Source organism: Scyliorhinus canicula, unplaced genomic scaffold, assembly GCF_902713615.1.
Source record: "Scyliorhinus canicula unplaced genomic scaffold, sScyCan1.1, whole genome shotgun sequence".
NCBI lineage: Eukaryota > Metazoa > Chordata > Chondrichthyes > Carcharhiniformes > Scyliorhinidae > Scyliorhinus > Scyliorhinus canicula.
In genome coordinates, this window is record NW_024055499.1 from 2,472,572 (window position 1) to 2,497,010 (window position 24,439).

Consider the following 24,439-nt stretch of genomic DNA (forward strand, 5'->3'; position numbering starts at 1 on the left):
ATGTGGAAAAGTGTGAGGTTATGCACTTTGGAAGGAGAAATGGAGGCATAGACTATTTTCTAAATGGGGAAATTCTGAGGAAATCACAAGCACAAAGGGACTTGGGAGACCTGGTTCAAGATTCTCTTCAGGTTAACGTGCAAGTGCACTGCAGCCTCACGGAGCCAAGGTCCCGGGTTCGATCCCGGTTCTGGGTCACTGTCCGTGTGGAGTTTGCACATTCTCCCCGTGTTTGCGTGGGTTTCGCCCCCACAACCCAAAGATGTGCAGTGTAGGTGGATTGGCCATGCTAAATTGCCCCTTAATTGGAACAAATTCATTGGGTACTCTAAAAAATGTTTTTTTAAATGTAAAAACAAAAGGTTAATGTGCAGGTTCAGTCGGCAGTTAGGAAGGCAAATGCAATGTATTCATGTTGAGAGGGCTGGAATACAAGACCAGGGATGTACATTCGAGGCTATATAGGGCTCTGATCAGTATTAAGAGCAGTTTTGGGCCCCGTATCTAAGGAAGGCTGTGTTGGCCTTGAAAAGGGTCCAGAGGAGGTTTACAAGAATGATCCCTGGAATGAAGAGCTTGTCGTATGAGGAACGGTTGAGGACTCTGGGTCTGTACTCGTTGGAGTTTAGAAGTATATGGGGAGATATGGGGGCAAACACTGCAATGAAGTTACTGTGCAAAGCGCCGAGTCGCCACATTCCAGCGCCTGTTCGGGTAAACAGGGAGATTCTGCTGTTATTGCTGCTTTTACCACGTCTTGGACTAAACCATGTTAATTTTGATTTTTGGTGTTTTCCTTCTGATGATCATAATTAAAAGTGCTGTTATTATATCTCAAATAAATCAGCTTTGTGTTAAACCCATTGTTGTAGATTTTTGTCTATCCTACCTGAGTGTTTAACTTTACCCGGCAGGAACACAGAAAGGACAAACTGGGGGAGGATCGTATGGCAGGAAGAGAATTTCTGGGCACAATCCAAGAGCATGATGGTCATCTACAACTTGTTCCTAATGGAGAATCCTGACACAGTATTTATATGGACAGCACGGTAGCACAGTTGTTAGCACTGTTGCTTCACAGCTCCAGGGTCCCAGGTTTGATTCCGGCTTGAGTCACTACCTGTGTGGAGTCTGCTCGTTCTCCCTGTGTCTGTGTAGGTTTCCTCTGGGTGCTCCGGTTTCTTCCCATATGCCCAGAAAAGACGTGCTGTTAGGTAATTTGGACATTCTGAATTCTCCCTCTTAAACCCGAACCGGTGCCAGAATGTGGCGACTAGGGGCTTTTCACAGTAACGTCTTGCAGTGTTATTGTAAGCCTACTTGTGACAATAATAAAGATTATTATTATATTCAATCTAGTTACTGGATTTTCATTTTGTACAGTTTACACAGTCTCCATGATAACACAGATATTTCCTTTCCCTCTTGGGTCACTGTCTGTGCAGAGTCTGCATGTTCTCCCTTTGTCTACGTGGGTTTCCTCCGAGTGCTCCGGTTTTCTCCCACAAAAGTCTTGTTCGATGAATTGGACATTCTGAATTCTTCCTCTGTGTATGCGAACAGATGCCGGAACGTGGCGACTGGGGGATTTTCACAGTAATTTCATTGCAGTGTTAATGTAAGCCTACTTGTGACAATAAAGACTGTTATTATAACATTACTTAATGTTCTATTGAAGAGTTAGCAATGGGTGGGGTGTTTTCCCCTGAAAATGCTGAGATGGGCAGCACCCATCTACTCCACTGTCTGCAGCAGGGAGGATACAATGGGAAGTTTTTTAACATTCCTTGGTTCCAGGCTGTGGCTTCACTGCTCAGCCAGCATTTGTTGTCTAATTGCCCTTGAGAAAGTGGTGGTGAGCTGCCTTCTTGAACTGTTGCAGTCCTAATAGTACAACTACTGTACTGTTAGGGAGGGAGTTCCAGGATTTTGACCCAGTGACAGTGAAGGAATGACAATATATTTCCAAGTCAGGATTGTGAGTGACTGGGACGGGAACCTCAATGTGATGGTGTTCCCAGGCATCAGTCATGGGCGATATGGTACCACAGTGGTTAGCACTGTTTCTTCACAGCGCCAGGGTCCCAGGTTCGATTCCTGCTTTGGTCACTGTGTGGAGTTTGCATGTTCTCCCTGTGTCAGCGTGGGTTTCCTCCAGGTGGTCCGGTTTCCTTCCAGTCCAAAGATGTGCAGGCTAGGTGGATTGACCATGCTAAATTGCCCTTAGTGTCCCAAAAAGGTTAGGTGGGATACTGGGTTATGGGGATAGGGTGGAAGTGTGGGCTTATGTAGGGTGCCCATCGCAAGGGTCGAATTGCCTCCTTCTGCACTGCAAATTTTATGAAATCTATGAAAGTGCTGTCTAGGAGCCTTGGTGAGATCCTGCAGTGTATCTTGTATCCACAGCTGCCACTCTGCATTAGTGGTGGAGGAAGTGAATGCTTGTGGAAGGGGTGCAAATCAAACGGCTGCTCTGCCCTGGATGGTGTTGAGCTTCTTGAGTGTTGTTGATGCTGCATTCATCCAGGGAACTGGTGAGTATCCCATCACGTTCATGCCTTGTGGATGGTGGACAGGCTTTGCGGGGGGTGGGGGGGGTGTCAGGAGGTGAGTTATTCATCGTAGGATTCCTTGCCTCGGGCCCGCTTTTGTAGCCACAGTGTTTATATGGCCAATCCAGTTCAGTTTGTGATCAATGGTAACCCCCAGGATGTTGATTGTGGGGATTCAGTGATAGTAATGCCATTGAATGTCATGGGGCAATTGTTTGATTCTCACTTATGGGAAATCATTGCCCAGCATTTATGTGCTGCGAATGTTACTTGCCACTTGTCAACCCAACGCTGTATATTGTCCAGGTCTTGCTTCATTTGGACATGGCCTACTTCAATGTCTGAGGAGTCACAAATGGTGCTGAACATTGTGCAGTCATCTGCAAACATCCCCACGTCTGACCTTATGAGAATGCAGGTCATTGATCAAGCAACTGAAGATGGTTGGGCCTAGGATACTACCCCGAGGAGCTCCTGCAGTGATGTCCCGAAACTGAGATGATTGACCTCCAACCATCGCAACCGTCTTCCTTTGTGCCAGGTATGACTCCAACCAGGAGAGAGTTTTCCCCTGATTCCCATTGACTCCAGTTTTGCTAAGGCTCCTTGATGCCATACTCGGTCAAATGCTGCCTTGATGTCAAGGGCAGTCACTCTCACCTCACCTCTGGAGTTCAGCTCTTTTATCCATGTTTGAACCAAGGCTGTAATGAGGTCAGGAGCTGAGTGACCCTGGCGGAATCCAAATTGATCATCAACGAGCAGGTTATTGCTAAGTAAGTCCCGCTTGAAGCGTTGTTGATGACCCCTTCCATCACTTTACTGATAAGATGAATACTAGACTGATTGGGTGGCAATTGGTCAGGTTGGATTTGTCCTGCTTTTTGTGTATAGGACACACTGGGGCAATTTGGATTGGATTGGATTGGATTTGTTTATTGTCACGTGTACCGAGGTACAGTGAAAAGTATTTTTCTGCAAGCAGCTCAACAGATCATTCAGTACATGGGGAGAAAAGGGAATTAAACAGAATTCAAGAAAATACATGAGAATACATAATAGGGCAACACAATATATACAATGTAACTACATAAGCATTGGCATCGGATGAAGCATACATGGGTGTAGTGTTAATGAGGTCAGTCCATAAGAGGGTCATTTAGGAGTCTGGTGACAGTGGGGAAGAAGCTGTTTTTGAGTCTGTTCATGCGTGTTCTCAGCCTTCTGAATCTCCTGCCCGATGGAAGAAGTTGGAAAAGTGAGTAAGCCGGGTGGGAGGGATCCTTGATTATGCTGCCTGCTTTCCCCCGGCAGCGGGAGGTGTAGATGGAATCAATGGATGGGAGCCAGGTTCGTATGATGGACTGGGCGGTATTTACGACTCTCTGAAGTTCCTTGCGGTCCTGGGCCGAGCAGTTGCCATACCAGGCTGTGATGCAGCCCGATAGGATGCTCTCTATAGTGCATCTGTAAAAGTTGGTAAGGGTTAATGTGGACATGCCGAATTTCCTTAGTTTCCTGAGGAAGTATAGGTGCTGTTGTGCTTTCTTGGTGATAGCGTCGACGTGAGTGGACCAGGATAGATTTTTGGTGATGTGCACCCCTAGGAATTTGAAACTGCTCACCATGGGGCAGCACGGTAGCATTGTGGATAGCACAATTGCTTCACAGCTCCAGGGTCCCAGGTTCGATTCCGGCTTGGGTCACTGTCTGTGCGGAGTCTGCACATCCTCCCCGTGTGTGCGTGGGTTTCCTCCGGGTGCTCCGGTTTCCTCCCACAGTCCAAAGATGTGCAGGTTAGGTGGATTGGCCATGCTAAATTGCCCTTAGTGTCCAAAATTGCCCTTAGTGTTGGGTGGGGTTACTGGGTTATGGGGATAGGGTGGAGGTGTTGACCTTGGGTAGGGTGCTCTTTCCAAGGGCCGGTGCAGACTCGATGGGCCGAATGCACTGTAAATTCTATGATAATCTCTACCTCGGCTCCGTTGATGCTGACAGGGGTGTGTACAGTACTTTGCTTCCTGAAGTCGATGACCAGCTCTTTAGTTTTGCTGGCATTGAGGGAGAGATTGTTGTCGTTACACCACTCCGCTAGGTTCTCTATCTCCACATTTTCCACATATAATAAAAATAAGTAGGTTTACATTAACACTGCAATTAAGTTACTTGAAAAGCCCCTAGTCGCCACACTCCAGTGCCTGTTCAGGTACACAGAGGGAAAATTCAGAATGTTCAAATTACCTAACATCACGTTTTTGGGACTTATGGAAGGAAACCGGAGCACCCGGAGGAAACCCACGCAGACACGGGGAGAACATGCAGACTCCGCACAGACAGTGACCTAAGCCAGGAACCGAACCTGGGACCCTGGTTCTGCAAAGCAACAGTGCTAGCCACTGTGCTTCCATCCAGTTGCTGGGTAGATGCCAGTGTTCTAGCTTTATTAGAACAGCTTTGCTAGGGGTATGGCACAATTCTTCAGGAGTAATGACAGAATAATATTTTTGCCGTATTCGCTGCCTTCAGCCATTTCTTGATATCACATGTTGTGAATCAAATTGGCTGAAGAGTGGCATCTATGATGTTGGAGATCTCCGAGGAAACCAAGCCGGATCACCCACTCAGCACTTTTGGCTGAAGATTACTGCGAATGCTTCAGCTTTGCCTTTTGCACAAATGTGCTAGTTTCCTCCATCATTGAGGATGGGGATATTTGTGGATCCTCCTCCTCCAGTGAGCTGTTTAATTGCACCACAATTCATGATGTGGCAGGACTGTAGATCTTCGATCTGATATGTTGGAAGACCTTCTCCATTCACCTTTTGCCCTGATGAAGGAGCTGCGCTCCAAAAGCTAGTGACTCCAAACAAAACTGTTGGACTTGTACCTGGTGTTGTAAGACGTCTTATTGTGTCCACTCCAGTCCAACGCCGGCAACTCCACATCTGATATGTCAAATAGATATTGTTCTGACAGTGCCACCTGGCGTGTGTAAGTAATTGGATTGAATGTCCAAAGAGCCAGCACAGGGATGAAGAGCCGCATGATTTCCTCCTATAATGGAATGAACAGTCAATGTCAGGGAATAGAGAGAAAAGAGAGGGAAAGCAATTATTCCGGGACATAACCAGAAATGAAATATAAGAGAGCACTGGGATGGAACGGTGGTGCAGCAGTTAGCACTGTTTTCGAGAACCTGTGTTCAATCCTGGCCCCGGGTCACATCCGTGTCTGCATGGGTTTTACCCCCACATCTCAAGAAAATGTGTAGGGTCGTTAAATTATACATGTTAAATTGCCCCTTAATTAGAAATATTCAAATATATATATATATAAGCGAGCACCTATTCACAAAAATGAGTCTGAATTTTTTGAAAAGCAATTAATTTCAATTGGGTAACACATTTATTTTCTCTGCATTCACTTCTGTGGCGCCGTAATTACCCAGCATTCCTTGCGGGTGTGGAAGTGCCCCATTCACTCCACAGGAGCCAAATGCGCAGGTGCAATGCTGGGCTGTATGTGGAGCATGCGCAGTGTCACTTTGCTCGGGGCCCTGTGCGTGCGGGAGATGCTTTACTGAACGGGTGAGAGTTGGTGGGCCAGGGGGAGGAATGGAGCCGGGAGTGGGGGTGGGGAGGGAGCCGAGGCTTCATAAACACCCAGTGCAGGTCTCACAACCTCAATAAGAACCTGGAGGCCCCGGGTTTGTAACACCCAGGCTTTTCCCCAGGAACAGGCCCAGGTAAACGGCCGCCACCTTGGATCAGTGGGGAGTGACGCGCATGCGCCGTTATGTGACGCAATAGTGTGGGTGGGGCCTCAGGGTCCCGGTGACCAGGGGAGAGTTTCCTTTGGGACCTTTCTGTTCTAAGAGCTGGATTCAGGTGGACGCAGAGGCGACACTGGTTCAGGGGGTGATGGACATCCTGGTGCATCCTCAGGCACCGAGAGTAATTATGCAACCTGTCGAGGATTTGAAAGAGGGAAACATGCCCCAATTCGATGCATTGTTTTATGAGGCATCGAGATGTCGCCCAATCCAAAGCAACATTTGACACTGAGCCACACAGAGAGATACCAGGGCAGGTGGACAAAAGCTTGTATACAAGGTAGGTTTTAAGGAGGGTCTTAAAATAGGAAAGTGAAAGAGTAACCAGGAGAGATTTCAGGAAGAATTTCCAGAGCTTGGCTATCAGGCAACTGAAAGAACCGCCACCTGTCATAGAGGGATTAATATTGAAATGCTCATGACCATAAGATGTAAGATGCAAAGCAGAAGTAGGCCATTTGGCCCATCGAGTATGCCCTGCTATTCCATGAAATTGTGGCTGATCTAATATCCTCAACTCCACTTTCCTGTCTTATCCCCATAACCTTGATCCCCTTCCTGATTAACAATTGTCTATCTCTGAGTCGTGAATTAGATTAAAGTAAATAACTCCATGGCTGGATGAGATGACAGAGATAGGGAGATACAACTCTGGAGGAAAAGGTGCTTCTTAAACGAGAGATTTTATAAGTCAGTGGGCACAGGGAAGGTGGGTGACCACGTCTTGGTGTGAGTAAGCAGAGTTTTGGATGAACTCAATATTACAGGGAGGTTGAATGTGGGAGGTCATCCCAGGGTGTGTTAGGATAGTCAGGTCGGGGCAGCATGGTGGCCTAGTGGTTAGCACAACCGCCTCACGGCGCTGAGGTCCCAGGTTCGATCCCGGCTCTGGGTCACTGTCAGTGTGGAGTTTGCACATTCTCCCCGTGTCTGCGTGGGTTTCGCCCCCACAACCCAAAAATGTGCAGAGTAGGTGGATTGGCCATGCTAAATTGCCCTCTTAATTGGAAAAAATAATTGGGTAATCTAAATTTTAAAAAAATAGGATAGTCGGGTCTAGAGGAAATAAAAAGAATAGATGAGAGTTTCAGAAGCAAATGAGCTGAGAAAAGGCTGGAGGCTGGCAATGTTACTGAGCTGAAAATATGCAGTCTTGATTTTTAAAAAATGAATACAAGAGATTTGGGCATTGCTGGCTGGGACATTCATTGCCCATCCCTAATTGCCTTTGAGAAGGTGGTGGTGAGCTACTTTCCTGAATCGCTACAGTCCATGTTGGGTAGGTACACCCAGAGTGCTGTTAAAGAGGGAATTTGATGCTTTTTACCTAAAGCCCTTGAAGGAACAGTGATATATTTCCAAGTTAGAATCTGTCAAAGTTCTGGTTGAGAAATACCCAATCTCTCTCCTTCACTGCCTGCCTCTCTCCCTCCCTCCCTTCTCTCTCTCTCATTCCCTCTCTCTTTTCTCTTACCGCCCCTCTCTCCTCTTCACATCGAGGCCACAGCCTTCTGTCGGCCCAGGAATGCTGATGGTAGGTTCCTTTTCCTGAAGGACATTAATGAACCAGTTGGGTATTTATGACAATCCAGCAGTTTTCAATGTAACATTTTCCCAGTGCCGGCCCCTCAAATGCCCAGATTCATTCAGCTCAATTTCACAGCCTGCCTTTGCGTTTTTGTGGGTTCTCTCTCACTCTCTTTTGTCTGTTTTAAATCAATTTCACAGAGTATTCGAGCGAATTTGCAGTTGGGAAACTCAAACTGAACATTACATCAAGATCTGATTACATCAAGATTAGTCCCCATTTAACCTGAACATCATTGGATTTTGAACATGGAAGGAAAAAGCACCGTTCACAGTGGGGAGAAACCGTCCACGTGTTGTGTGTGTGGACAAGACTTCAACCAATCATCTGACCTCTCACAACATAAATGCAGTCACAACGGGGAGACACCGTGGAAATGTGGGGACTGTGGGAAGGGATTCAATTACCAGTCGAAGCTTGAAACTCATCAACGCATTCACACTGGGGAGAGGCCATTCACCTGCTCAGTGTGTGGGAAGGGATTCACTCAGTCATCCACTCTACTGACACACCAGCGAGTTCACACTGGGGAGAGGCCATTCACCTGCTCACAGTGTGGGAAGGGTTTCATTAATTCAACCAATCTGCTGACACACCAGCGAATTCACACTAGGGAGAGGCCATTCACCTGCTCCAAATGTGGGAAGAGATTCACTCGGTCATCTGACCTACTGACACACCAGAGAGTTCACACTGGGGAGAGGCCATTCACCTGCTCCGAGTGTGGGAAGGGATTCACTCTGTCGTCTGATCTGCTGACACACCAGCGAATTCACACAGGGGAGAGACCATTCACCTGCTCCATCTGTGGAAAGGGATTCACTCGGTCATCCCATCTGCAGAGACACAAGCAAGTTCACACTGATGAGAGACCTTTTAAATGCCCGGATTGTGGGCAGTGCTTTAAATGTTCCTGGGACTTGGTGTCCCATCAACGTGCTCACACTGACGAGAGGCCGTTCACGTGCGCTGACTGTGGGACTGGGTTCAGGCGATCATCTGACCTCATTACACACCAGCGAGTTCACACTGGGGAGAGGCCGTTCACCTGCTCCAAGTGTGGGAAGACATTCACTCAGTCATCCAACCTGCTGAGACACCAGCGAGCTCACAGTGTAAAGAGACCATTCACCTTAGTGTTCGGGAAGGGATTAATTCAGACAGCCACCCTTCTAACACAAGAGCGAGGTCTCCATGAGGAGATACCGTTCACCTGCCCCGAATGAAGGGATGGATTCACTTAGTCATCGTATCTGCTGAAAGAACAGCGCGTTCCCAGTGTGAAGAGACCTTTTAAATGATGTATAATCAACGTGTTCCTAGTGATGAGAGACTGTTCAAGTCTCCCTTTAAGACTGGGTTCAGGAAATTGAAGTTAAATGGAAAATAACTCAGCTTTGTATTAACTACCAAAATATCTCTAACACAAGTCTGTTTTTTTTTAAGCACTCTCCCTGTCTCCTCCATCCTCACCTTGAACAACAAGTGTGAGTAGCTCATGGAGCTTCTTTATCACAAGATTGAGACAATCTGATCAGCTATCTCTGCCATTTGCCTCCTTCCACTGGACCAAGTTGTCTCTGAAGTTTCCCCTTTCCCGAGCCCTGAACCCACATCTTTCTCTCGTTTCACTCCCATCTCCCCTCATGCGCTATCAGGATTCACCTTATCCATTAGACCCACTCGTGTTCCATTGGCCCTATTCCCATTAAACTACTGACAATCCAAACTCCCCATGTTCACTGACTTTCTTCATAGTTCTCTCTCTTCAGATACTGAACCTCTTTCCTTCAAATCTGCCATCATCACCTCTCCTCAATGAAAACAACTTTTCACCCACTGTCCTTGCAAACAACCGCTCCATCTCTATGCACCATTTCCCCTCCAAATTCTCTTACCGCCCAAACACATCTTTCCCGAACTCCAGGTTTGAATCCCTCCAATAAGATTTCTGTTCCCATAGAGGCCAGAGTCTTGTTTAGATCCAGACCGGGTGCCAGGTTCCCTTTCCTGAAGGACATCAGTGACCAATTGGGATTTTATAAAAATCCAGCAGTTTTCATGGTCACTTTTCCCAGTGCCGGCCCCAAAAATGACCAGATTCATTCAGCTCAATTTCACAACGTGCCTTTGTGTTTTGGTGGGCTCTCTTTAAATTTCCCATGTTTGTTCAAATAGTTTTACAGGTTTTCGAAGGATTTACACTCGGGGATAGTCAAACCAAACATCTTATCAAAATCTGCCAGAGTTGCTCTGTTCATTAGGACCTGGATATCTCGACCTTTAAACATGGCAGCAAAAAACCCTGTTAATACCAGGGAAAAGCCGTGGAAATGTGGGACCATGGAAAGGGATTCAGATCCCCCGTCTGAGCAGGAAACACATTGATGCAGACACACCGGGGAGAGGCCATTCACCTGCTCTGTGTGTGGAACAGATTCAGTCACAGTCACAGACAAGAGAGAGTTTAAATGCTCCGACTGTGAGAAGAGCTTTAAAACCCACGGGACTGAGGGAGCACCAGCGTATTCACACCGGGTACGCACCGTTCAGCTGCTCAGTGTGGGAGGAGGTTCAGGACATCACCCCACCTTCTGACACACCAATGAATTCACACTGACGAGAGACCTTTTAAATGTCCAGAGTTTGGGAAGTGCTTTAAAAGTTCTGTAGATCTGCAATACCATCAACGTGTTCACACTGAGGTAAAACCGTTCAGGTGCTCTCACTGTGGGACTGGGCTCAGACGATCATCTCATCTCACTACGCACCAGCGCACTTACACTGGGGAGAGACCATTCACCTGCTCTGAGTATCGAAATGGATTTGTTCGCTTATCACACCTGGTGACACCAGCGAGTTCACAAATGATTTTGCAGGTATTGCTGCTGTTAATCAGATCCTGGACTGAATCATGTTTATTCTGACATTTGGGGTTGATTTAGAACATAGAACATAGAACAGTACAGCACAGAACAGGCCCTTCGGCCCTTAATGTTGTGCCGAGCCATGATCACCCCACTCAAACCTACGTATCCACCCTATACCCGTAACCCAACAACCCCCCCTTAACCTTACTTTTATTCGGACACTATGGGCAATTTAGCATGGCCAATCCACCTAACCCGCACATCTTTGGACTGTGGGAGGAAACCGGAGCACCCGGAGGAAACCCACGCACACAGGGGGAGGACGTGCAGACTCCACACAGACAGTGACCCAGCCGGGAATCGAACCTGGGACCCTGGAGCTGTGAAGCATTTATGCTAACCACCATGCTACCCTGCTGCCCCTAATGTCATTTGCCCAGTTTAGACTGAGCAGGGACCATATCACATCAAATCATGTGTGAATAAAGCATTATATCCGCAAACCTCTTTTGAAATTTAAATCACACAGAGACTGCGCTGAACCGAAGGTGAACAATAAACAATCCAATCCTGCAGCTCTACATTGACAGGAGGAAAGTATGTTCTGTAACTCGAGGATGGGGCTGAATATTTGTAATCACAAGTAGGCTTGAGCTATTTGATAGACGGGCTGTTCAAAGCTATTAGTTTGTCAGATATTGAAGGAATTACTCTGAAAGTAAACTCATCGATTTCTAACCTCAGACTCTGGTCCTGCTGTAATGGATATTCACCATCCATTCGTGCTGATTTACAGTGAATCACTGGATGTTACTTGTTTTGTGCAATATCTCTCCCCATTGGTGCTGAACTGGTGGATAACTGTAATTACATTCAGACATGTCTAGAAAGGGCTATGTGCCCAGGTTTAACTAATTTGTAACCAATAGACCAGAAGACATAGAAGCAGAATTAGGCCATTCGGCCCATCGAGTCTGCTCCCCCATTCAATCATGGCTGACATTTTTCTCATCCCCATTCTCCTACTTTCACCCCATAATCTCTGACCCTTTATTAATCAAGAACCTATCTATATCTGTCTTAAAGACACTCAGTGATTTGCCCTCCACAGCCTTCTGCGGCAAAGAGTTCCACAAATTCACCACCCTCTTAAGAAATACCTCATCTGTGTTTTAAAGGATTGTCCCTTTAGTCTGAGATTGTGTCCTCTGTTTCTAGTTTTCCCTACTTGTGGAAACATCCTCTCTATGTCCACTCTATCTTGGCCTCTCAGTATCCTGTAAGTCTCAATAAGATCCCCGCTCTTCCTTCTAAACTCCAGAGTACAGACCCAGAGTCCTCAAACTTGGAGGAGTGGATATCGGGATTTGTGAACTAACATGTAATATACAGATGTAATGACTTAATTCAACATACTGCACTTGATATAACCTTAGTTAAAATACGTTTTTGTTCGCATCAGGTCTTACTGTACATAGATCTTTTTTTAATAATTCTGTGTATAACACTTTGAATAACTAAGGTCTACCAAAACTAAATGCGACGATAGAAAGGTCAATTTCTTGAATGGTTTCTTATGCTAAATCCACTTCAAAAGGTAAAACATATCTGCCTACAGAAGTTCTCAAAATCAAACTCATCAATGGCATCATTAGTTGTTTTATGTACCTTTCGTTGTGTTTCATATTCTTGAGCTTCAGATATATCCTACACTGAGTTATAAAAATATGTCTATCTCTCAACAACTTCTCCTTTAACTCATCTTACTTTCTCCCAATCAAATGGGTACCTGCATGGGTCCAAGCTACGCTTGCCTTTTTATGGGGTATGTGGAACATTCCTTGTTCCAGGCCTATCCGGGCCCCCTGCCACAACTCCTTTACCGATACATTGATGACTATTTTGGTGCAGCGTCGTGCTCTCGCCCGGAATTGGAAAAATTCATCAACTTTGCTTCCAGTTTCCACCCCTCCATCACTTTCACCTGGACAATCTCAGATACTTCCCTTCCTTTCCTTGATCTTTCTGTCTCCATTTCCGGCAATAGACCGTCCACTAATATCCACTACAAGCCCACTGACTCCCACAGCTATCTGGACTACAGCTCTTCACACCCTACACCCTGTAAGGACTCCATCCCTTTCTCTCAACTCCTTCACCTCCGTCGCATTTGTTCCAACGATGCCACTTTCCAAAATGGTGCTTTGGAAATGTGTTCCTTCTTCCTCGACTGTGATTTCCCACCTACAGTTGTGGACAGGGCCCTCAACAGGGTGCTGTCCATCTCCTGCGCCACAGCCCTCGCCCCCTCCACTCCCTCCCAGAACAAGGATAGAGTCCCCCTCGTTCTCACATTTCATCCCACCAGCCTCCGTATGCAAAGCATAATCCGCCGCCATTTTCGCCAACTCCAGCGTGATGTCACCACCAAACACATCTTCTCTTCACTCCCTCTGTCAACATTCCGCAGAGACCGTTCCCTCCGAGATAATCTAGTCCACTCCTCCACCATAACCAGTACCTCTCCCATCACCCATGGCACCTTCCCATGCAATCGCAGAAGGTGTAACACCTGCCCCTTTACCTCTTCCATGCTTAACATTCTAGGCCCAAAACACTAATTCCAGGTTAAGCAGCGTTTCACTTTGCACCTCTTTCAATTTGGTCTATTGCAGGGGTGGGCAAACTACGGCCCGCATGCGTTTTTAAAAAAAAAATAAGTTTAATTGGGTTACCGGTTGGGTTACCGGTATAGGGTGGATACGTTGACTTGAGTAGGGTGATCATTGCTCGGCACAACATCGAGGGCCAAAGGGCATGTTCTGTGCTGTACTGTTCTATGTTCTACATGAGGCGCCCAGAATCATAACCGGGTGAAGCGCCATTTTTGAAAAGTAGAGAAAAAGAGGGCTAAAGGCAGGATGCCGCCGGGGGAAGCGCTGAGGTATATGCCGCACGCTAATTGGTTACAACCGGGACTATTAATTAATATACTATGCGGCCCTTTAAAATTGTGAATTTCTGAATGTGGCCCTTGCACGGAAAAGTTTGCCCACCCCTGGTCTATTGCATTCGCTGCTCCCAATGTGGTCTCCTCTATATCGGAGAGACCAAATGCAGACTGGGTGATCGCTTTGCTGAGCATCTTCGGTCTGTGCGCATTCAGGATCCTGACCTTCCTGTTGCTTCCCATTTTAACAAAAGCTCCCATGCCCACATGTCTGGTCTTGGCCTGCTGCAATGTTCCAGTGAAGTGCAACACAAACTGGAGGAACAACATCTCATCTTCCGGCTAGGCACGCTACAGCCTTCCAGCCTGAACATTGAATTCAACAACTTCAGATGATCAGCCCCACCTCGACCCATTTGTTTTCATTTCATTTTAACTTTTTTACCATTTCTTTCTTTCCTGTACCTTTCTCCTCTTTGCTTCCCCCTTCCCCTCCCCCACACCTTCTCTGATGTTAGTTTCCCTGCTGTTTGACCTTTCACATCTTTTGTCCTCTCTGGGGACTGCCATTAGCACTCTTTCACCTTGGTATCTGTGGCCATTAGCACCCGGTTTCCCTGGGTTTCTGTGGCTATGACTCATCTTTCATTCTCACCCAACAGTATAAATATTTCCCACTCTGTCTGTTAGAACATAGAACAGTACAGCACAGAACAGGCCCTTCGGCCCTCGATGTTGTGCCGAGCAATGATCACCCTACTCAAACCCACGTGTTAGCTTTGACAAAGAGTCATCGGACTCGAAACGTTAGCACTTTTCTCTCCCTACAGATGCTGCCAGACTTGCTGAGATTTTCCCTCTCGTTTCAGATTCCAGCATCCGCAGTAATTTGCTTTTATAATAATATGTTCTTGTCTCAAATCCAGAAGTGAATTGGCATTCCAATTCTAACTCATGCATTGTCCACCTATTGGTGTTAGTTGTATTTTGGTGATCCCACACGATAACTAATTCCTTTTGCAAGAATATGTGCAACAAAAAAGTGTTGTTTTCAAGCCCATAATGCAATATGAATTAATGTATGTTAAATGCAAAACGGTTATAGTATGCAAATGCTCAATTTTATGAGGCAGCAGCATTATTTAAAAGATCAATTTATTAATGGTAGACTATTGACGCCAGTTAGAAAAACCTATATGGCACTGTGACCTGGGATGTACTTCTGAGGCTGAGTAAGGCTCTGGTTGGACCCCATGTGGAGTATTGTGAGCAGTTTTGGGCCCCATATCTAAGGAAGGATGTGCTGGCCTTGAAAAGGGTCCAGAGGAGGTTCACAACAATGATCCCTGGAATGAAGAACTTGTCGTATGAGGAACGTTTGAGGACTCTTGGTCTGTACTCGTTGGAGTTCAGAAGGATGAGAGGGGATCTTATTGAAGCGAACAAGATACTGCGAGGCCTGGATAGAGTGGACGTGGAGAAGATGTTTCCACTTGTAGGAAAAACTAGAACTAGAGGACACCATCTCAGATTAAAGGGACGATCCTTTAAAACAGAGATGAGAAGGATTTTTTTCAGCCAGAGGGTGGTGAATCTGTGGAACTCTTTGCCGCAGAAGGCTGTGGAGGCCAAATCACTGAGTGTCTTTAAGACAGAGATAGATAGGTTCTTGATTAATAAGGGGATCAGGGGTTATGGGGAGAAGGGGGATGAGAAAATATCAGCCATGACTGAATGGCAGAGCAGACGCGATGGGCCAAGTGGCCTAATTCTGCTCCTATGTCTTATGGTGAACATGCAAGGATTCAAAAATTAACATAATACCTAAAGTCCACTCAGAATTAGATGCTGAACTGAAATCATAATATTAACGATGATCAAAATCTTGGTTTAAGTGCCAGGCAATGACCATCTCCAACTAGAGAGAACCTAACCATCTCCACTCAATAATGGCCAAGTCAACTCAATTTCTCCTCTTGGGACAATCCCCTCACTCCTGTAACCAGTCCAGTGAACCGATCCTCAACAACCCCTCAGTAAGTATGTCCATCCCTGGGTAAGGAGACAGAACCTGTGGACAGTACTCCAGCGGAGGCCTCAGGACTGCCCTGTTTAGCTGTAGTGGAATCTTTTACTCCAATGGCTTTGTAACAAAGCTAACACACTGGGTCTGAGCGTGTTGCAGTCTATGAGATCTTGCTGTGCACAAATTAGCTGCTGTATTTCCTATATTACAACATTGACTGCACTTCAAAGGAATTAAATTGGCTGTAAAATGCCAGGGACATCCTGAGTTCAGGAAAGGTTCCACAAAATACAAGTCTTTCTTTGACAAAGGAGAAATGGCTCAAAGTGGAACAGTCAAGAACAGCATTTCAATTAGTCTCCTTTTATCTTTTATCTTGGGAGGAAACAAATACTCGACACAGTGTGGGTTTGACACCAAACTGATTTATTTCACATTTAATATTAATATCTAGAATATTAAACTCCAGCCCCATTATAGGGGTCCACATCAACAGAAATCAGCTCCAAGAGCTGGACTTTCAATGTGGTGTCGGGGAACCTGATACTGGATGGGTTCCAGGTTTGAACCCTGCAACTGAACTGCAACATTCTCGTGACACCAGGTTAAATGTAAATTGTAAATGATTGAGCAAGAGCTGAGTTCACCTCCAACCCCAAATGCAGGCAGCAGCCATTTTGGGGACTGCTGTTTTGGCGAGGGAAGCAGGCAGCTCATGAAAGGACCAGGTGAATACAGAGCAGACTATGTGCTAGTTTAATTTTTAATAAAATTAAAATTAATAGTTTAATTTTAGTTTAATCCCTCAATTTTAAAGAAAATTACATGAAAACAAACCATGTTTTGACCCACAGTGACTCTGACAGCTGTGCAATAACATGCCCGTACCAGCCTCCCCGAACAGGCGCCGGAATGTGGCGACTAGGGGCTTTTCACAGTAACTTCATTGAAGCCTACTCGTGACAATAAGCGATTTTCATTTTCATTTCATTTCAACATTCACCACACTGTCTAACTTCATGCAAAAAACAGATTAACAATCGCATTTTGTTCCAGGCTTCATATTTCATTTTCATAACACGTTCATCGATGAGCTTAAATTGCTATTTATTGGAGTGAGCAGGTTTCTCATTCCCTCCCCTCTACCAGCCTTTTGAAAATTACAAACGGTCTCAGAGGCTGCAGATCCAGTGTCACAGACCAGGAAAGTAATTTTCACATCACACCAGCACCCGTTCCCACCCCCACTGGTAATTAAAAATCAACCCAACTATCAGAATGAACATGGTTCAGTTCTGGACGACATAAACAGCAGCAGAATCCCAGCCCTGTAATCATAAGTTTATAAAAAAAAAAAATTTAGAGTACCCAATTATTTTTTCCAATTAAGGGGCAATTTAGCGTGGCCAATTCACCTAACCTGCACATCTTTGGGTTGTGGGGGCGAAACCCACGCAGACACGGGGAGAATGTGCAAACTCCAGACGGACAGTGACCCAGGACCGGGATTCGAACCCGGCTCCTCAGCGCCGTAGGCCGCAATGCTAACCACTGTGCCACCGTGCTGCCCCCTGTAATCATAAGTGAAACTGCTGGTGTCTCTGCAGGTTGGATGAAAAAGTGAATGTCTTCCCACGCTCAGAGCAGATGAAAGGGGGGAGGGAGGGGGGGTTGTTGGGTAACGGGTATAGGGTGGATACGTGGGTTTGACTGGGGTGGTCATTGCTCGGCACAACATCGAGGGCCGAAGGGCCTGTTCTGTGCTGTACTGTTCTATGTTCTAACCTCCAAACACCCTTTCGCTCTTCGATCCTTGTGAAATGTGCAACCAGATATTCGCAAGAAGGTTCAGAGAGAATCAGTCCATTGGAGAAGAAGCTGAGAGACTGGCCAATCCAGCAGAAAGAAACCCTCTGACCATCCCCACTGACCTACAGAATGAACAAAATTCAGTCCTGGATGTAATTGAGAACAGAAACAATAACCGCAGAATCCAATCCCTGTAATCAGTTGTGAACTTGTTGGTGTCTCAAAGTGCGAGAAATTACAAAATCCCTTCGCACATTGCGAGCAGGTGAATGGCCTCTCTCCAGTATGAACTCCCTGATGTGACTGCAGGTGGCATAACCAAGTGAATTGTGCAAATAGACGTAAATGGGTGTGAGATAATCGGGATTATGGAGACATGGCTGCAGGATGACCAGGGATGGGAACTGAATATATTCAGTATTTAGGAAGGACAGACAAAAAGGAAAAGGCAGTGGAGAGGCAGCGCTGGTTAGAGGAAATTAATGCAATACTGAGGAAGGATATTAGCTCCAACAATGTGGAATCTGTATGGGTAGAACTGAGAAACACCAAGGGGCAAAAAATTAGTGAGCATCGTATATAGATCCCCAAACCGCAGTGATGATGTTGGAAATGGCATAAAACAGGAAATTAGGCTGATTGTAAAAGTTTCTATCGGTGTATGAAGAGAAAAAGATTGTGGAAGACAAATGTAGGTGCCTTTCAGTCAGAAACAGGGGAATGTATAACTGGGGACAAAGAAATGGGCGAGCAAATAAATACATACTTTGGTCCTGTCTTCACAAATCAGATACCAGAAATGTTGGGGAAGGCAGGATTTAGTGAGAGGGAGGAACTGAAGGAGATCAATATTAGGAGAGAAAGGGTGTTGGGGAAATTGATGGGATTGAAGGCTGGTAAATCCCCAGGGTCTGATAATCTGCAACCAAAGGATTTTGGCTCTAGAAATAGTGGAAGCATTGGTGGTCATCTTCCAGGATTCTATAGACTCTGGAACAGTTCCTGCAGATTGGAGGGTGGCTTATGTAACTCCACTATTTAAAATGAGAGAGAGAGAAAACTGGGAATTATAGGGCAGTATGCCTGACATCGACAGTGGGGAAAATTCTAGAATCCATTATCAAAGGTTTTAAAGCAAAGTACTGAGAAACCAGTGGCAGGATCGGACAGAGTCAGCATGGATTTATGAAGGGGAAATCATGCTTGACTAAATCGACTGGAATTCTTCGAGGGTGTAACTGGTAGAGTTAACGAGGGGGAGCCAGTGGATGTGGTATATTTGGATTTTCAGGTAGCTTTTGACAAAATCACCCAAAAGAGATTAGTGTGTAAAATTAAAGCACATGGGATTAGGGCAGTGTATTGAGATAGATAGAAAACTGGTTGGCAGACAGGAAACAAAGAGGAATTCATTTTTTTTTCCAAACTAGCAGGCAGTGCCTAGTGTGGTACCGCAGAGATCGGTGCTGGGGCCCCAGATATTCAGAAGATAGATTAGATTTTTAAAAAAATTTAAAGTACCCAATTCTTTTTTCCAATTAAGGAGAAATTTAGCGTGGCCAATTCACCTACCCTGCACATCTTATTAACAATAACAATAATAATCTTTATTGCCACAAGTAGGCTTGCATTAACACTGCAATGAAGTCACCGTGAAAAGAGTTGGATGATAAGCCATGATCATAATGAATGGCAGAGCAGGCTGAAGTTAAAAACTCACCACTATTCTTAGAACTCCCCCTCTACCAAAGAGGGTCGATATTCTGACTGGTGAACAGGGATTCTCACTCCCTGACTCGGATGCAGGCTTCGGTGGGTGCTATTCAGGTCAAACTATATTTTCAAGTTATCCCCGGGTATAACCCATACCTTCACCGAAGAATTTTACCTATTTACCACTTTAGTAGCATCCTGGGTCCTGCGTTGCTAAGTAAAGTAGGCTTTGTAATAACCACTGTGTCAGGTTAAAACTTTAAGTTATTTTATTCTTATATTTCTTCTTTTAAAAGATGCAATCACTGCCTTTACAGAAAAGTAAAAAGATCTTGCTTCTGGATTCTCCTGGTTGGGTGAAGGGACCTTCAGGCCAACCTTGACAATCACTCTTCTTTAGCTTTTGGTCTTCCTCAGATTTATTAGCTGTTCTGCTCGGTTACTGTGCTCCATCTTTCCCATGTACTGAGCTATGAGAGCTGGTTCTGAGCTGACTCCGCCTCCTCTTTAAATTCTGGTCTTCATTAGATATATTAGCTGTTTTAGCTCGGCTGCTTTGCTCTGTCCCTTTCCCATGACCGAGCTATGAGAGCTGACTCTTGTTTCTTCTCTGCTCCTTTCTCAGCGTTTATATATCTTTCTAACAGTTAAAGTTTTTATTACTTTATTGTAAAGTAACTTTTATTTCACTTGGATTGTAAAAGGTACCTATAATCTAAATGTTTCTAACACGACTAAGTATTCATTTTGAGCATGACCTCATCTCATAGATCTTTAATTACATTGTTTCCTTTGTGATGTTCAAAAATGCTTTGATTTCAATGTGGTGTGACTTTTGATGCTGCCATTTCTATAGTTTTATTAACAAATTGTGTCCCCAGCTCATAATTTTGACTTTGATTTGGGTCTAATTTATGTTTTCGTAGACACGTTGTCTCCAGCTTTCCATATTCACCTGTCAGCAAAATTTCACACCTAGAATTGTCACCTAATTCAACTGAACCTCATCCATTCTTTTCCAGCTGCTTAACTTCAATGAAGGTGTGAAACATTGCTTTTAGCTTTATACTAAAGATTCAATTGGTGGGGAGTTTAAAAGATTTGCCTCACATTTAAACACTTGTCACCTAATTCAGCAGAACCTCATCCATTCTTTTCCATCTGCTTACCCAACTTCAAAAGGAGGTGCAAAACATTGCTTTTAGCTGTACACTAAAATTCACTGATTGTGTCTTGAAAGACCTGCTTATTTTGTTTGCTCAGCCTGCTTGACCAAAGCTATCTGCATTTTACAATCCTCTCCTGGCAGCTGCTGTTAACCCTTCGTGGGATTTTTCCCTACCTTCTCTTATGTTTCTTAAATCAGGTATTACCAGACTTCCATGTTTCAAATGACATATCTTTCCATATTTTCAATTACAAGGCGCAAAGGGCCAAATGGCCTCTTCCTGCTCCTATTTTCTATGTTTCTATGTAATCCCTTCCCACACTAAGAGCAGGTGAATGACCTCTCCTCAGTGTGAATTTGCTGATGTCTCTGCAGACTGGATAACTGTGTGAATCCCTTCCCACATTGAGAGCAGGTGAATGGCCTCTCTCCAGTGTGAACTCGCCGATGTTTCTGCAGGCTGGCTAACTGTGTGAATCCCTTCCCACAGATGGAGCAGGTGAACGGCCTCTCCCCAGTGTGAACTCGCTGATGTTTCTGCAAATTGGATGAATGTGCGAATCCCTTCCCACAGAGGGAGCAGGTGAACGGCTTTTCCCCAGTGTGAATTCTCTGATGTTCCCGCAGGTTGGATGAGTCACTGAATTCCTTTCCACACAAAGAACAGGTGAACGGCCTTTCCCCAGTGTGAATTCGCTGGTGTCTCTGTAGGGCGGCTGAATCATTGAATCCCTTCCCACACTGAGAGCAGATGAATGGCCTCTCCTCAGTGTAAACTCGCTGGTGTGACTTGAGGGTGGATAACTGAGCGAATCCCTTCCCACACTGAGAGCAGGTGAACGGCCTCTCCCCAGTGTGATTGTGTCGATGAGTCTCCAGCCGAGATGGGAGTCTCAATACCTCCCCACAGTCCCCACATTTCCACAGTTTCTCCATGTTTTGGGTCTCCTCGTGTCTCTTCAGATTGGACAATCACTGGAAGCCTTGTCTACACACGGAACATGTTCACTGTCTCTCCTCACTGTGAATGGTGAGATGTTTTTTCAGGCTGTGTATCTGGTTGAAACTCTTTCCACAGTCATTTCACTGGAACTCTCTCATTCGGGTGTGTGTTGTGTGGGTCTCGGTGCTTTTCGTACTTAAAAACTTTTGAAGCCGACAGATCGGACAAATATTTCTCCTTCTCACCGATGATATTCAGAGCCCAATGATATTCAGATGAGAAGGAATCGAGTGAGTTTGTCACATCGAGACGTGATATTTGAGATTTCTGTCTATAATTCCTCCTCTTCCAATATCCTTTAAAAACAATTTGCAAAAGTCATCATTGTTAGTACACGATAGAAATTCAGAACAGACTATTCTAGTTTCAATGAAATATTATTTCCTCTCTCGCTCTCCAAAAGCTGTAAATCTCCATCCCACACAATCTCCCTCCATTCTCACTCTGCTGTATCTAATATTCACCCTCCCAATTCTCCTGAAGGGCTGATTCATGTTGATTGACAGATCCAAGCTCAGCTCCTGCTTCCTGACCACGACACAGAGATTATAATAGGATCAAGAGTCGGCCATTCTGCCCACTGAGTCATCTCAACCATTCAATGAGATCCCTGACCGATCTACCTCAGCACCATTTTCCCACTCGATCCCCATATCCCTCAATATCTTCAATATCTGGAAACCTGTCAATATTTGTCTTGAACATACCTGATGACTGAGGCTCCACATTTCGCTGGGGTAGAGAATTCCAAAGATTCACCACATCCTCGAGTGAAGAGATCCCTCCTCATCTCAGCTTTCACTCTATTTTCCTACCTGTTCCCCATAACCCTCAACTCCATTGTCAATAAAATATCTGTCAAACTTGTGCTTCAATATATTCAATGACCCCCAGATACAACTGGTCCCTGTGGAAGAGAAAGCCAGAGATTAACAACCCTCTGAGGGAAGAGATGACTGGAAATCTATAACGGAGCTGCAATCTTATATTAAAAGAAGAGAAATCATAATAAATATACTTTATTACAGAACCGTAAATAATGTATCTAATCTGTACCATTTAACAACACCAGACATATCTCTGTCCACTATTAATTTAATGTCCCCTGAAATGTCAAACATCTCCTGGGGAACCCACCCCTTTAATTGTGAACATTAGGAAAGAGACCATCCTTTTCGCCAGACAAATAAATATGTCAAGCTGAGGGAGAGACCTGGACCACAAGGGAGAACAATAAATCAGAGTTCTCTCCGATGGCAAGGAAGGAAACTCTGGCAGGTGGGCGGGGAGGATTCACAAACACCCGCTGGAGACCCCAAACCTCCAATAAGACCCATTGATTTTATTGTCAGTCTGCAAACAGGAGCTGGAGAACTGGACCCAGGCAGAAGAGAGGGAGGGAGAAAACTGGGAGTGGAGGAAAGAAATGGTGCAGAAGGGCAGCATGGTGGCACAGTAGTTAGCACTACTGCCTCATGGCACCGAGGTCCCAGGTTCGATCCCGGCTCTGGGTCACTGTCCGTGTGCAGTTTGAACATTCTCCCCGCGTTTGCGTCGGTTTCTCCCCACAACACAAAGATGTGCAGGGTAGGTGGATTGGCCACGCTAAATTGCCCCTTAATTGGAAAAAATGAAAAGGGTACGCTAAATTTTTTAAAAGAAAGAAACGGTGCAGATGGGTTTGGATTTCAGCCCAGGGAGGAGGGAGAGTATGTGGGACAGGGATTTACAGCTTTGGGGGAACAAGAGAGGGAAAATGTTCTGGAGAAACTGGAATTGTCTGTTCAGAATTTCTATCCTGCACTGACAGTGATGGCTTTTGTAAACTCTTTTTATAGGGGATTAGAAGGGAAGGATTTACAGCTGGAAACTCAAATCAAACATCACAACAAGATTTAACAGAGTCAATCCATTCATCAGGACCCGAATATCATTGGCCTGTGAATGTGGAAGAAGAAATGTTTGTCTGGTCCGTCTGTAGGGAAAGATTTTCCAAGATCAGTGTGACTGTAAGAAAACCCGATACACACTCGACTCGAGTGAGAGTGTTCCAGTGAACTGACTGTGGAAAGAGCTTTAACCAGTTACAGTCTGAAAAAACACCACTCCATTCAGAGCGGGGAGAGACCGTACACATGCTCTCTGTGGGGACAAGGGCGCCACGATAGCACAGTGGGTAACATTGTTGATTCTCAGCGCCAGGGACTCGGGTTCGATTCCCGGTTTGGGTCTCTGTCTGTGCGGAGTCTGCACCTTCTCCCCGTGTCTGTGTGAGTTTCCTCCGGGTGTTCCTGTTTCCTCCCACAAGTCCCAGAAATCGTGCATATTTGGTGATTTGGACATTCTGAATTCTCCCTCCGAGTATCCGAACAGGCGCCGGAGTGTGGCGACTAATTGATTTTCTCAGTAACTATTGCAGTGTTAATGTAAGCCTATTTGTGACACTAATAATGTTTATTATTTATTATTCAACTGATCGTCAAACGTGGATAGGGACAAGGACACCAGCAGCATGCTGAAACCGTGTAAATAGGGGCTGGTTTAGGACAGGGCTAAATAACTGGCTTTTAAGGCAAGACCAAGGCAGGCCAGCAGCACGGTTCAATTCCGGTACCAGCCTCCCTGAACAGGCGCCGGAATGTGGCGACTAGGGGCTATTCACTGTAACTTCATTTGAAGCCTCCTTGTGACAATAAGCGATTTTCATTTCATTTTTCATGTGGGGACTGTGGGGCAGGATTCAAGTCCCCATGTGAGCTGGGGACTCATCACCGCAGTCACACCAGCGACAGACCAGTCACCTGCTCCAAGTGTGGGAAGGGATTCAAAACAAAAGGGAAAATGCTGGAAAATCTCAGCAACTCTGGCAGCATCTGTAGGGAGAGAAAAGAGATAAGAGTTTCGAGTCCGATGACTCTTTGTCAAAGC

At 45.4% G+C, this 24,439-nt stretch overlaps 1 protein-coding gene across 1 annotated transcript in view; it reads right to left on the bottom strand.

The window, feature by feature from the left end:
* Nucleotides 1-24,439, bottom strand: part of LOC119960407 (zinc finger protein 2-like) — a 77,517-nt gene that overhangs the window by 43,692 nt on the left and 9,386 nt on the right. Inside the window, exon 2 of the mRNA XM_038788118.1 lies at nucleotides 20,845-21,807. Within this exon, the coding sequence (XP_038644046.1) occupies nucleotides 20,845-21,444 (600 nt within the window). The 5' untranslated portion in view covers nucleotides 21,445-21,807. The remainder of the gene's footprint in view (nucleotides 1-20,844; nucleotides 21,808-24,439) is intronic.